The sequence below is a fragment of the Heterodontus francisci genome, chromosome 15 (assembly GCF_036365525.1).
Source record: "Heterodontus francisci isolate sHetFra1 chromosome 15, sHetFra1.hap1, whole genome shotgun sequence".
NCBI lineage: Eukaryota > Metazoa > Chordata > Chondrichthyes > Heterodontiformes > Heterodontidae > Heterodontus > Heterodontus francisci.
The window spans coordinates 99,723,618-99,738,254 of NC_090385.1; the positions used below are offsets into that span (position 1 = coordinate 99,723,618).

At 44.3% G+C, this 14,637-nt stretch overlaps 1 protein-coding gene across 1 annotated transcript in view; it reads right to left on the minus strand.

Moving 5' to 3' along the window:
* The window catches only part of LOC137377452 (gamma-aminobutyric acid receptor subunit alpha-3-like), a 653,874-nt gene that overhangs the window by 168,136 nt on the left and 471,101 nt on the right, over positions 1 to 14,637 (minus strand). The window contains exon 4 of the mRNA XM_068047031.1: positions 8,442 to 8,662. Coding sequence (XP_067903132.1) covers positions 8,442 to 8,662 — 221 coding nt within the window. The remainder of the gene's footprint in view (positions 1 to 8,441; positions 8,663 to 14,637) is intronic.

Below are 14,637 nucleotides of genomic sequence, written 5' to 3' on the forward strand. Positions count from 1 at the left end.
TCACTGCAGAATTCACAGCCTCTGCTCTTGTAGCCACAGCATTTACATGGCAGATCCAGTTCAGTTTCTGATCAATGGTAACTGCCAGGATGTTGATATTGAGAGATTCAGCATTTGTAATGCCATTGAACATAGATTATTACCATTGCCATTGAAGGGGAGATGGCTGGATTCTCTCTTGTTTGAGATGGTCATTGGCTGGCACTTGTGTTATGACCAGGGGAGAAGGGGTCTAGGGGTTCCCTCTGGTTTGACCATAACAGGGTTTAATTTTTTAAATACCGTGTTTTTAGCTCCCCCTCAGTGAATCCTTGTTCACTGCTCCAATTGCAAGACAAAGGAATCAAACAGACAGGTTTTCTAGATTTAACCAAGAAAGGCGTGAGTTGATTATCCTTAAAACTCTAATTTGGTTAAAACTACTATGAATATGCGACATGACCACGCTAGCATGCATACACATGCAAATAGAGATAGTAAAGGAGAAAGAATAAAGGGGAAAATTTGAAGCAATAGCTGGAGTTCATTTGCTGTCCTTTGAGTTCAATGTAGAGTCTTTGTAGTCAAATCTTGCCATTTCATTCGGGCCCAGCGCATGTTTTCAAATGTGTTTCAATGTAGGAGTCTCCTCTCTTGAGGTTTAAGTGGCTGCAGTGGATCTGGAAATTCGTGAGAGAGAGAGAGAGAGCCAGGGAGAGAGACCTTCCTTCTCTTTTGTCTTCAAACTGTCTGTGAACACAATTCAAAAACCCTGGGCCAGCAGGTTGGTTATGTGACTAGGTTTTTTCCAACAAACTCTCCTGCATGTTTTGTGGATTCTCCATCTTAGCAGACACCCTCAGTGGGGGAGGGGGGGGGGGGGTGGTGTCAGGGATGGATGGAATGCTGGCTTGTTACTCAGTCAATGTCTGGTGAACAAAATCCATTTGGGTTCATTGGATCAGGGCGCAGTTCCATTGTCTCTCCAGGCAACTGGTTCTTCGAATGCAAATGTTCCCAGCCACTGCGGTTATCTCTTCAAACAAATCATCTGGTCAGTCCAGCAACAGTTTAGAATTAATGTGCATATGACAAAATGAATATGCCTCATTCTTGGCAGATGGGGGTCTTCATGAGACTTGTGTGGTGCGAATGTTACTTGCCACTTATCAGCCCAAGCCTGGATATCGTCCAGATCTTGCTGCATCTGGGCATGAGCTGCTTCAGTATCAGAGGAGTTGTGATTGGTGCTGAACATTGTGCAATCATTAGCGAACATCCCCACTTCTGACCGTATGATGGAGAGAAGTATTGATGAAGCAGCTGAAGATGGTTGGGCCTAGGACACTACCCTGACGACCTCCTGCAGTGATGTCCTGGAGCTGAGATGATTGACCTCCAACAATCACAAACATCTTCCTTTGGTTGATTCCGACCAGCTGAGTGTTTTCCCCTGATTCCCATTCACACCCATTTTGCTGGGGCTCCTTGATGCCATATTTGGTCAAATGCTGCCTGATGTCAAGGGCAGTCACTCTCACCTCACTCAAAAGCCAAACAATTACCATTGTACTGGTAAATGCTTGAAAATTCCCTTAGTTAAAGTCTTGAAATGATCAAAAGCCCACCAGCTTTGAAGACCAAAGCTGGAATACTATCAGGGCTTCATGCTTTGTTTTTCATTATTTTTATTGCTTGCTGCAGCTTTTCCAAAGATGGTGACAGAGCGAGAGGTGGGGACAGAGAAAGGAAGGGGGAACAGAGAGAGAGTGAGGGAGACAGGGAGAGAGGAAGACAGAGAATGAGGCTTAGTAATTTTGTCATATGAACATTGATTTTAAACTGTCGCTGGGAAGAAGAGAAGGCCTGTCACGAGAAAATAAAAGCAAAATACTGCGGATGCTGGAAATCTGAAATAAAAACAAGAAATGCTGGAAATACTCAGCAGGTCTAGCAGCATCTATGGAGAGAGAAGCAGAGTTAACGTTTCAGGTCAGTGACTGTTACAAGGGCTGCCAGACACTTAGCTGAAAAAACCTTTGCATACTAAAAGACAGTGCTTGTGGAGACAAAGGACCATTCCCTGACACATTTAACCCACAATAGATTTTGATCACCAGACAATGAAGGTGTAGGGAAGAGCATTCCAGAGACTGCTAAGATGATTCAATCCACAAAAGCCAGGACTGGTTAAACCAGCTGATCACATGACTAACTGGCTGTTCCAGGGTTTTTTGAAGTAGCCACAGAGCTTTTGAACTCAGAAAGACTGTTTGCTCCTGGAGTAAGAAGACCTCTCCTGTCTGCTCCCATCCATTTCTCACAAGCCTCTAGACCCACTGAGGACACATGAACCGCAAGTGAGCAAAGTCTCCTACATCAAACAAGGTTTAAGAAGAATACTGGGCCCCAATGAAAAGCAAGACCTACCTAAATCAAGGACTCTACAGCGAGCTCGAAGAACAGTAACCAAAACCATCCTCGGATATCGCCTCAAACTTTTCCACTTTATTTCTTCTGCACTTTTCTGTCTCTATCTGCATGTATGTATCACGTATGATTGCTAGCGTGGGCGCATCGCGTTAACCGAATTAGAGTTTAAGTTTAATAAAGTTCAACCTTTTTTCTTTAAACCTAAGAAAACCTGCTTGTGTTGGTTTCTTTGCCTCATCATTGGAAATTAGTGAACAAGGATTCATTAAGGGGCAGCTAAAACAAAATGGTGTGTTTAAAATTAAAACCTGTTACAGTAAGATCAGGTGAAGGCTGAGAGGGAACCCTAGACCCTTTTCTCATTGGGTCGTAACAATGCGATTTTAATAATTTCACGATAAGGCATATTGATCAATAAATAATTGATTTTCTGTTTTAAACCTACAGGAAAAGCTGTTGCTGTCTGTTTATTTGACAAATTAAACACCAAGGAGTTGAACCCTAACAGCAAAAACACTTGATGTGATCAGGTGGGAGTTGGAGAGTGGGAAGCAGCCACACCCCTCACCACGTGGCCATAAGAACAGTTACACAGTTATAAACACACACTTGGACAATTGCAGCTACAAACATAAGTATGCATACAGCTACATACAGACATGCGCACACACAGTTACAAACACACACATGTACTAACAAGGGGAATTTTATGCTCTACCCTGCGTCGGGTTTGGAGGTGGGGAGAGCATTTAATCGGCAGGGTTGGTGACTGGGAGGAGGGGGTTGGGGGGTGGACAGCCTTCCCGCCCACGCCAATTGAGGCCCTTAAGTGGACCTTCCCACCACAGCCTCAATTAGCCAGGCAGCGGGTGTGCCTGTTGCTACACAGGAAGCACGGCAAGCAAGCTGTGCGGGTTGCTTGCCGACTCCAGGGGGGGTCCCTTGTTAAAAGGCACTTACTGCCTGATCGAGGGACTGGGCATTGGGAGTGGAGGGCCTGCTGAGAGTTACCCCCGCCCATTCTCCCGACCCACCTACACCCACCTCCACCATGACCCCCCACCCTGCAAAACCCTTCCCGCTGGGACTTACCTGTGTCCTGGTTCCAGGGCCTCTGGTGAGTCGAACACCGGCAGCAGCCACTACCTCCGCGGTGGCACTGCTCAGTTAAAGAGCTGACGGCTCTGATGGGCCGACAGCTCTCAGCAGGCTGGAATTCCGTTGTCGCGGTCCTCAATCCCGTGGAAGGCCCGCCGCTGTCCAAGTAAGTGCCTAATTGGCACGTGATCCAGTGGGTCTTCCCCAGAGGAGGTGATGCGGGGCTCTTGCCAACGCTTTAGCCAGTGGTTGAGACCCCCGTCGCCTTGATAAAATCCCGGACACAGCTACAAAAACGCACATGTGCACACAGTTAAAAACGCACACATTTACACAAACAGTTACAAATACACACATGAAAAACAGGACATGAAAAGCAGGACAAATCCAATCTGGCCAATTACAGCCTCAACGGTCTACTCTCAACCATCAGCAAAGTGATGGAAGGGGTTGTCAATAGTGCTGTCAAGAAGCACTTGCTTAGCAATAACCTGCTCAGTGAAGTTCAGTTTGGGTTCCGCCAGAGCCATTCAGCTCCAGACCACATTACAGCCTTGGCTCAAGCGTGGGCAAAAGAGATGAAGTCCAGAGGTGAGGTGAGAGTGACTGGCCTTGACATCAAGGTAGCATTTGACCGAGTATGGCATCAAGGAGCCCTAACAAAAATGAAGTCAATGGGAATCGGGGGAAAACTCTCCGCTGGTTGGAGTCATACCTAGCGCAAAGGAAGATGGTTGTGGTTGTTGGAGGTCAATCTTCTCAGTCCCAGGACATCACTGCAGGAGTTCCTCAGGGTAGTGTCTAGGCCCAACCATCTTCAGCTGCTTCAACAATGACCTTCCTTCAATCATAAGGTCAGAAGTGGGGATGTTCACTAATAATTCGCAGTGTTCAGTACAATTTGTAACTCCTCAGATACTGAAGCTGTTGGAGCCCACATGCAGCAAGACCTGGACAACATTCATGCTTGGGCTGATAAGTGGCAAGTGACAGTTATGCACCACAAGTGGCAGGCAATGACCATCTCCAACAAGAGAGAATCTAATCATCTTCCCTTGACATTCATTCGCATTACCATTGCCGAATCCCCCACCATCAACATCCTGGGCATTACAATTGACCATAACAATACTGTGGCTACAAGAGTTGGTCAGAAGCTGGGAATTCTGTGGTGAGTAACTCACCTCCTGACTCCCGAAAGCCTGTCCACCATTTACAAGGCACAAGTCAGGAGTGTAGTGGAATACTCTCCACTTGCCTGGATGAGTGCTGCTCCATCATCTCTTAAGAAGCTCAACACCATCCAGGACAAAGGTCGGCACCCGTCCGCCATCTTAAATATTCACTCTCTCTGCCACCGACGCACAGTGGAAGCAGTGTGTACCATCTACAAGATGCACTGCAGCAACTCACCATGCTTCCTTAGACAGCACCTTCCAAGCCCGCGTCCTCTACCACCTGGAAGGACAAGGGCAATAAATGCATGGGAAGACTCCTACCTGCAAGTTCCCCTCCAAGTCACACACCATCCTGACTTCACCGAATCATAGAATTGTTACAGTGCAGAAGGAGGCCATTCGGCCCATCATGTCCGCAACGGCTCTCCAAAAGAGCAATTCACTTAGTGCCATTCCCCCACCTTCTCCCATAACCCTGCACATTCTTCCTTTTCATATAACAGTCTAATTTCCTTTTGAATGCTTCAATTGAACCTTCCTCCTCCGCACTCCCAGGCAGCGCATTCCAGACCTTAACCACTTGCTTTTGCTTCTCTTACCCATTAATTTAAATTTGGGCTCTCTCGTTCTTGGAACTATATCGCCGTTCCTTCACTGTCACTGAATCAGAATGCTGGAACTCCCTTCCTAACAGCACTGTGGGTGAACCTACATTACATGGACTGCAGCAGCTCAAGAAAGCAGATCATCACCATCTTCTCAAGGGCAATTAGGGATGGGCAATTAATGCTGGCCTGGCCAGCGACACCCACATTCCAAGAACAAATAAAAAAAGCATACATGGTAACAGTACGCATATGGTTGCATGGTTACAAATGCAGACATGTGCACACACAGTTACAAACACATACATGCCCTCACATAGTTTCAACACACATATGTATGCACATGTTTACAGATTCACAAATATACACACATGGTTACAAACATGCCCATGGACACGCATGGTTTCAGACACATGTACACACACAGGAAAAAACACGTGTTCACAAACACACACTATAAACATGGTTACAAACATGCACATGTTCACACAGTTACAAAACACACATTTGCACACATGATTACAACACACACACTTGCACACACAGTTACAAACACGCACAGGGATACACACAGTTACAAACATGCACACTTACTAATACATGTCTCGACACAGTTACAAAACACAAATATGTGCACATGGTTGCAAACACACAAATATGCACTTGGTAATTTATACATACATGTACATATGGTCACAAACACACACACATGTTTTGACACAGCTACAAATACACACACATACACAAGGTCACAAAGACAGACATGTATACACATAGTTGCAAACACACATGTACAAACACAGTTACAAATGAGTACATGTACACACACAGTTACACTCATATGTACACACATGGTTACAAACACACATATGTGCACACACAGTTATAAATGCACACACGCACACACACAATTGCAAACATGCACATATTTACACATGGCTCCAAACACGTACATATGCACACTGGGTTACAAATGCACACATGTACACTCTCTGTTAAAAATTCACACATCTACATACATGGTTACACACATGCACATGCATACACATGGTTTCAAACACACGCATAGGAACAATCATGTACACATATGCAGATACAAACATAAATACAGACATGTAGACCAGAACATTTGCATTTATAGAGCACATTTAACATCGGAAAACATTGCAAGGCACTTCACCGGAGCATTATCTTACAAAATTTGACACTGAGCCCGAGAAGAAACTTTTAGGACACATGACCAAAAGTTTGGTCAAAGATGCAGGCTTTAAGGCACATCTTAAGGGAGGAGAAAGAGGTAGAGAGGCGGAGATGTTTAGGAAGAATTTCTAGAGCTTATGCCTTTGGTAGCTGAAGTCACAGCCACCGATGGTGAAGCAATTAAAATTGGGGATGTGCAGGAAGCCAGAATTGGAGCGATCTCGAAGGACTGTATGTCTGGAGAAGGTTGAAGAGATAGGCAGGGGCGAGACCAGGGAGGGATTTGAAAACAAAGATGAGAATTTTTAAATGTACTGTGATGTATTCCCGTAATGTATAGTGGGTAGAACGAGGTATGGCTGAGAATGTGCCACAAGGAGGGAATAGCCTCCAGTGTACAGCCTACTGTTGGTGATACTGACATTTGTCTGACTTTGATCTGTCATTTAAATTAGGGTTCAACTCCTGTGTTACAACAGAGGACAAGACAATGGTACAAGTGCACTAACATTACCAACTGTTGGAGCCCATGGTGAAAAACGGTTCATCCCCACATCAGTGGGTCTGGATCCCAGCACGGGGCGTTGCCTTCAGTAGAGCAAAGGAGTAAGGTGACAAATAGTAATAGGTTAGCGTGTGCTGGCGGAGTGTGTGGTGGTCATCTTACTGCACCAGCCATCCAGCAAACTGAGAAACGGAATTCAATTAAAAATCTGCAAATAAAATGCCAGTCTCAGTAAAAATGACCATGAAGCTGTCGGATTATGTTAAATAAAACACAACAGACAAGTGTGAGCTGATGTATTTTGGTAAAAGGAATAGAGGGAGGCAATATAGACTTAATGGTGCATTTCTAAAGAGTGTGCAGGAGCAGAGGGGCCTGGGGGTGCTTGTGCATCAATCTTGAAGGTGGCAGAACATATTGAGAGAGTGGTTAGTATAACACATGGGATCTTGGGCTTCATAAATAGAGGCATTGAATACAAAAGCAGGGAAGTTATGCTGTACCTTTATAAAGCTCTGGTTAGGCCACAACTGGAGTATTGCGTCCAGTTCTGGTCACCACACTTTAGGATATGAGGGCCCTTGAGAGGGTGCAGAGGAGATTTACCAGAATGGTTCCAGGGATGGTGGAATTTTAGTCACAAGGTTGGGTTGAAAAAGCTAGAGCAAATGAGATTGAGGGGAGATTTGAGAGAGGTGTACAAAATTATAACAAGGAAAAATTGTTCCCATTAACTGGTTGCACGAGGACTAGGGGACACAGATTGAAAGTTTTAGCAAAAGATGCAGGGAGAATATGAGGAAAAACATTTGTATGCAGCGAGTGGTGATGACCTGGAACTCCCTGCTCACAAGGGTGATGGAAGTGGAGACTATCAATGATTAAAAAGGAAATTGGATGGACAATTGAAGGAAATAAATTTTCAGGGCTACGGGGATCGAGAAGGGGGAGTGGGACAGACTGGATTGTTACGTGGAGAGCTGGCATGGACTCGATTGGCTGAATGGCCTCCTTCTATGCAGTAAATGACTAAAAGACTCTAAATGGTTCACTAATGTCCTTTAGGGAAGGAAACCTCCCTCCCTTGTCCAGTCTGCCTACATATGACTTCAGTCCCACACCAATATTGTTGACTGTTAACTTCCCTCCAATGTAACCCTGCCAAATGCACAGTTGTATCAAAAAATAGTTCCAGTGGTTCAAAATGGTTCATCACCACCATCTTCTCAGGTCAAATCGTGATGGGCACTAAATGTCAGAGAATGAAAGAAAAACTAAAATGAACTGGCGAAACTCAGTCAGTGTTTTAGAATTCTTGGTAAGAAGTGGATTTTGCAGCATGATATAAACAGGCTCAGATATGGCCATTGGAAGTCATGAATTGATAACTTCAATAAAGAGCAAGTTGAGTTTGAATGCCAGGAATAGTGGGTGATCCTTTACCTCATGGTGTACAGCAGGGTCCCGTTGTCTACCAGTCTCAGCAGTTTGTTTGGAGTGGTCATGTTGTGTGCCACCGACTTCTTTCCATTGTGAAAGAATGTGTCTGGAGTCCATATTTTGCTGGCCAGAAGGTTGTTTAGTGGCAATATGTGCATGGGCCCTTTAAATTTGAGCCGCTCGTCCCTCCAGCTCTGTCGGAAGAACACATCGACGGTGTACTCCTGTATTCAGGAAAAACAAGGAGGTAATCAGACAGTTAGGAGCAGAGCTTAATTTCTCAACCTGTGCTTGTACCTTTCACCTCTTCCCAGTTGCACCAAACCCTTTCACCAGTGTTGTCAAGCAAAGGGTGAGGTCTGTTCACCTGCCTCTCTCACCACTGAACAATGGTATCATCGCCACTGTTTAAGGTTCAGTTTGTAATGTTTTCTGGGTGGTTGTGATATTGGAGATAAAGTTTGGAGAGAAATGATCAGCCAGAAAGTTGTTTAGCTAAAAGGAGCTAAATCCTGGAAGGACTGTAACATTATTTAATCTTGGAGGAAGGCTATCTGAATAAAAGCTAAACTATATAAGTAGAATATGTTTAGTAAAACCAAGCATGCTGTGCACATATTTAATAAAAAAAGCTGAAAATTAGCTTCATCTTGTAAATTTTATAACCTTGCATCGTCACTTTAAAAACTATTAGAATCATGTGTTTATTCATTATTATAAATAAGATCTGTTGTGTTTAAATTCTCTCTGTTAAGGTTTGGCAACAGTTTGTACATCATGCGAATTCTGGGAGACCCATTATAGAAAGGATATTAAGTGCACAGAGAGCTTAGATTGACGAGGATGAAGCCAGGGATATGTGTCTGTAGTTATGAGGAGAGGCTGGAGATATACGTATATTTCCACTGAACAGAGAAGACTCAGAGCAGATTATACATGAACATATGAATTAGGAGCATGAGTAGGCCATTTGGTCCCTCGAGCCTGCTCCGCCATTCAATAAGATCATAGCTGATCTGTTTGTGTTTCGAATTCCAGACTCCCATCTACCCCCGATAACATTTGATTCCCTTGCCTAACAATAATCTATCTACCTCCACCTTAAAAACATTCAATGACCCCACAAAGTGTCCACCACTTTCTGAAGTAGAGAGTTCCAAAGTCTCACACATCTCAGAGAAAACATTTCTTCTCATCTCTGTCCTAAAAAGGCAACTCTTAATTTGAAAACAGTGCCCCCTAGTTCTTGACTCACCCACAAGAGGAAACATCCTCTCTACATAGAGTGATACAGCACTGAAACAGGCTCTCCAGCCCACCGAGTCTGTGCCAACCAACAACCACCCACTTATACTAATCCTACATTAATCCCATATTCCCTACCACATCCCCATCTACCGACACTAGGGGCAATTTACCTATCAACATGCAAGACTTTGGCAGGAAACCAGAGGACCCAGCAGAAACCCACACAGTCACAGGGACAACTTGCAAACTCCACACAGGCAGTACCCAGAACTGAACCCAGGTCACCGGAGCTGTGAGGCTAACCACTGTGCCACCTGTACATCCACCTTACCTAGGCCGTTCAGGATCTTATAAACTTCAATCAAGTCTCCCTTCACTCTTCTAAACTCCAGTGAAAACAAGCCCAGTCTGTCCAACATTTCCTCATAAGACAACCCACTCATTCCAGGTATCAATCTAATAAACCTCCTCTGAACCACCTCCAACTGCATTCATATCCTTCCTTTAATAAGGAGACCAAAACTGCACACAGTATTCGAGATGTGGTCTCAGCAATGCCCTGTATAACTGAAGCATCACATCCTTACTTTTATTTTCAATTCCTCTCGTAATAAAGGATAGCATTCCATTAGCCTTCTTTATTACTTGCTGTATCTGCATACTAACTTTTTGTGACTCCTGCACTAGAACACCTAGATCCCTCTGCACCTCAAAATTCTGCAGTCGCTCTCCGTTTAAGTGATACTTTACTTTTTTATTCTTCCTGCCAAAGTGAATAGCTTCACATTTTCTCACATTATACTCCATCTGCCAGGTTTTTGCCCATTCATTCAACCTATCTTTATTGATCTACAATCTCCTTATGTCCTCTTCACAACATACTTTCCTACCTATCTTTGTGACAACTGCAAATTTAGCTACCATCCCCTCATCTAAGTCATTGATATAAATTGTAAAAAGTTTATGGATGGGGTGCCAATCAAGTGGGCTGCTTTGTCCTGGATGGTATTGAGCTTCTTGAGTGTTATTGGAGCTGCACCCATTCAGGCAAGTGGAGAGTATTCCAGGACAGGCTTTGGGGAGTCAGGAAGTGAGTTACTTCCCACAGGATTCCTAGCCTCTGACTTGCTCTTGTAGCCATGGTATTTAGATGGCTACTCTAGTTCAGTTTCTGGTCAATGGTAACTCCTAGGATGTTGATAGTGGGGGATTCAGCAATCGTAATGCCATTGAATGTCAAGGGGAGATGGTTAGATTCTCTCTTGTTGAAGATGGTCATTGCTGCATTTCTACGTAGACTGCTTCAGTATCTGAGGAATCGTGAATGGTGCTGAATATTGTGCAATCATCAGCAAACATCCCAACTTCTGACCTTATGACTGAACGAAGGTCATTGATGAAGCAACTGAAGATGATTGGGTTTAGGACACTACACTGAGGAACTCCTGCAGTGATGTCCTGAAGCTCAGATGATTGACCTCCAACAACCACCACCATCCTTTGCGCTAGGTATGACTCCAACCAGCGGAGCGCTTTCCCCTGATTCTCATTGACACCAGTTTTGCTAGGGCTCCTTGATGCCATACTCAGTCAACTGCTACCTTGATGTCAAAGGCAGTCACTCTCACCTCACCTTGCTTGCTTAGTTTAAAGCATTCTCTACTTCCCTAGTTACACGGTTTACTAGAACACCAGTTCCAGCATGGTTCAGGTGCAGACCATCCCAATGATACAGCCCCCACTTTCCCCAGTACTGGTGCCAGAGCTCCACAAGCTGAAAGTCACTTCTCTCACACCAGTGTGTGAATAACTAGCTTAGGACACCAGAGTTAAGGTAGGTCAATAAAAAGAAATAACACTTTAAAATAAAATAAATAAAATATAAAACAAAGAAAGAAAATTAGAATTAGAATTAGAATTAGAACATTACAGCGCAGTACAGGCCCTTCGGCCCTCGATGTTGCGCTGACCTGTGAAACCATCTGACCTACACAATTCCATTTTCATCCATATGTCTATCCAATGACCACTTAAATGCCCTTAAAGTTGGTGAGTCTACTACTGCTGCAGGCAGGGCGTTCCACGCCCCTACTACTCTCTGAGTAAAGAAACTACCTCTGACATCTGTCCTATATCTATCACCCCTCAACTTAAAGCTATGTCCCCTCGTGTTTGCCATCACCATCCGAGGAAAAAGACTCTCACTATCCACCCTATCTAACCCTCTGATTATCTTATATGTCTCTATTAAGTCACCTCTCCTCCTCCTTCTCTCCAACGAAAACAACCTCAAGTCCCTCAGCCTTTCCTCGTAAGACCTTCCCTCCATACCAGGCAACATCCTAATAAATCTCCTCTGCACCCTTTCCAAAGCTTCCACATCCTTCCTATAATGCGGTGACCAGAACTGCACGCAATACTCCAGGTGCGGTCTGACCAGAGTTTTGTACAGCTGCAGCATGACCTCGTGGCTCCGAAACTCGATCCCCCTACTAATAAAAGCTAACACACCATATGCCTTCTTAACAGCCCTATTAACCTGGGTAGCAACCTTCAGGGATTTATGTACCTGGACACCAAGATCTCTCTGTTCATCTACACTACCAAGAATCTTCCCATTAGCCCAGTACTCTGCATTCCTGTTACTCCTTCCAAAGTGAATCACCTCGCACTTTTCCGCATTAAACTCCATTTGCCATCTCTCAGCCCAGCTCTGCAGCCTATCTATGTCCTTCTGTACCCTACAACATCCTTCGGCACTATCCACAACTCCACCGACCTTAGTGTCATCTGCAAATTTACTAACCCACCCTTCTACACCCTCTTCCAGGTCATTTATAAAAATGACAAACAGCAGTGGCCCCAAAACAGATCCTTGCGGTACACCACTAGTAACTAAACTCCAGGATGAACATTTGCCATCAACCACCACCCTCTGTCTTCTTTCAGCTAGCCAATTTCTGATCCAAAGCTCTAAATCACCTTCAACCCCATTCTTCCGTATTTTCTGCAATAGCCTACCGTGGGGAACCTTATCAAACGCCTTACTGAAATCCATATACACCACATCCACTGCTTTACCCTCATCCACCTGTTTGGTCACCTTCTCGAAAAACTCAATAAGGTTTGTGAGGCACAACCTACCCGTCACAAAACCGTGCTGACTATCGCTAATGAACTTATTCTTTTCAAGATGATTATAAATCCTATCTCTTATAACCTTTTCCAACATTTTACCCACAACCGAAGTAAGGCTCACAGGTCTATAATTAGCAGGGCTGTCTCTACTCCCCTTCTTGAACAAGGGGACAACATTTGCTATCCTCCAGTCTTCCGGCACTATTCCTGTCGACAATGACGACATAAAGATAAAATAATTCAAAGAAATACCTAAAACACATATCTGTGTAAATAAGAAATGTATAGCTTTAGTTGTAGGAGGTACAAGCATTTAATAAGCACAGTAAATTCTACTATACGTAGGAATTATTCTAAGTTAATTAAGAAAGTAATTAAAGTAAATTAACTAATAGGATCAGTAACAATAGCAGGACAGGTGTTATGTTGCAGCTGTGGTATGTGAGAGCTCCGAGATGCCAAGGCAATCCAGGACAAACATATCTGCAGAAAGTGTAAGCAGCTAGAGGAATTCCTGATCAGGATTATTGATCTGGAGGCCGAACTGCAAAAACTGAACAACATAAAGGAGGGGTAGAAATACCTGGACACTTTGTTCTGGAAGACAATCACACCTCTTAAAACAGGGTCATCTGTTTTGGTGAGCAGTGAGGGACAGGAGGATGTGACCGTAAGTGAGGCAGGTAAAGGGACTGAGCAGACAGTAGTGGAGGAGCCTCAGACTTTGCAATTGTCAAACAGGTTTGAGGTGCTCTCAACCTGTGTGAACGAAATCAAGGTCTGCAAGGTGGATGAGCAGACTGGCCATGACATTGTGGTACAGGAAGCTATTCAAGTGGGGGCGCAAAGAGGAATGTAGTCTTAGGGAATGGTATAGTGAGGGGGATTGACACTGTTCTGTGCAGCCGAGAGTGTGAGTCCAGAAGGCTGTGTTCCCTACCCGGTGCCAGGGTTCAGGACATCTGCTCAGGGCTGGACAGGAACCTGGAGTGGGAGGGGTAGGATCCAGTTGTCGTGGTCCATGTAGGTACCAATGACATAGGTAGGAATAGGGAAGAGGTTCTGCATGGACAGTATGAGGAGCTGGCACCAATTTGAAGATTTGATCCAGGTTTTTAAAGCAACAACATTTTGAGAGTGTGAGCTCTGATTGAGGAGTCAGTGCTGAGGGGCATCACCTGACACACTCATAGCCAACTTGCTTGTGAACGGGGTCCTTCAACAGATGTTAAGCATCTATTGCAGATGCCTCAAAAAGGGCCCACATGAATTTAGCAACAGGACTAATACCTGTGCAGATTGGGTCCAGGTCGTCCATTGAGTATTTGGTATGTTTTGTGCCCTTTCTGCATGTGCTGTGGTTCCTTTCCTCCCATAGCTTTTCCAGGTTGTAAAAGTTTAATCTGTTCTGTCAACCAAAAACTGTCATATTGAATACTATAGCTGTATTTAAAGGGAAACTAGATAAGCATATGAGAGAGAAGGGAATAGAAGATCGTTCTAATAGAGTTAAATCAGCAGCATAAACACTAGCATATACAGGTTGGGGCTGAATAGCTTATTTCTGTGCTGCATATTCTATGTGATTGTATTTAATTCTGTGAATATAGATACAGATGACCAGCCACTCCCCCAGTGATTCAGGGTGAAGGCAGTGCCCAGTGTGTATAGAACCACACTAATCAAAAAGGTCCAGGTTTAACCCCTACCCTGTGCTGTTCACGAGGGTGACAATAAGTGGTGTCACTGAATCCTGAATGTGAAAGTATGCTCCTATTTACTGTCCAGTGACTTCTGGAATGTTCTCATGTGT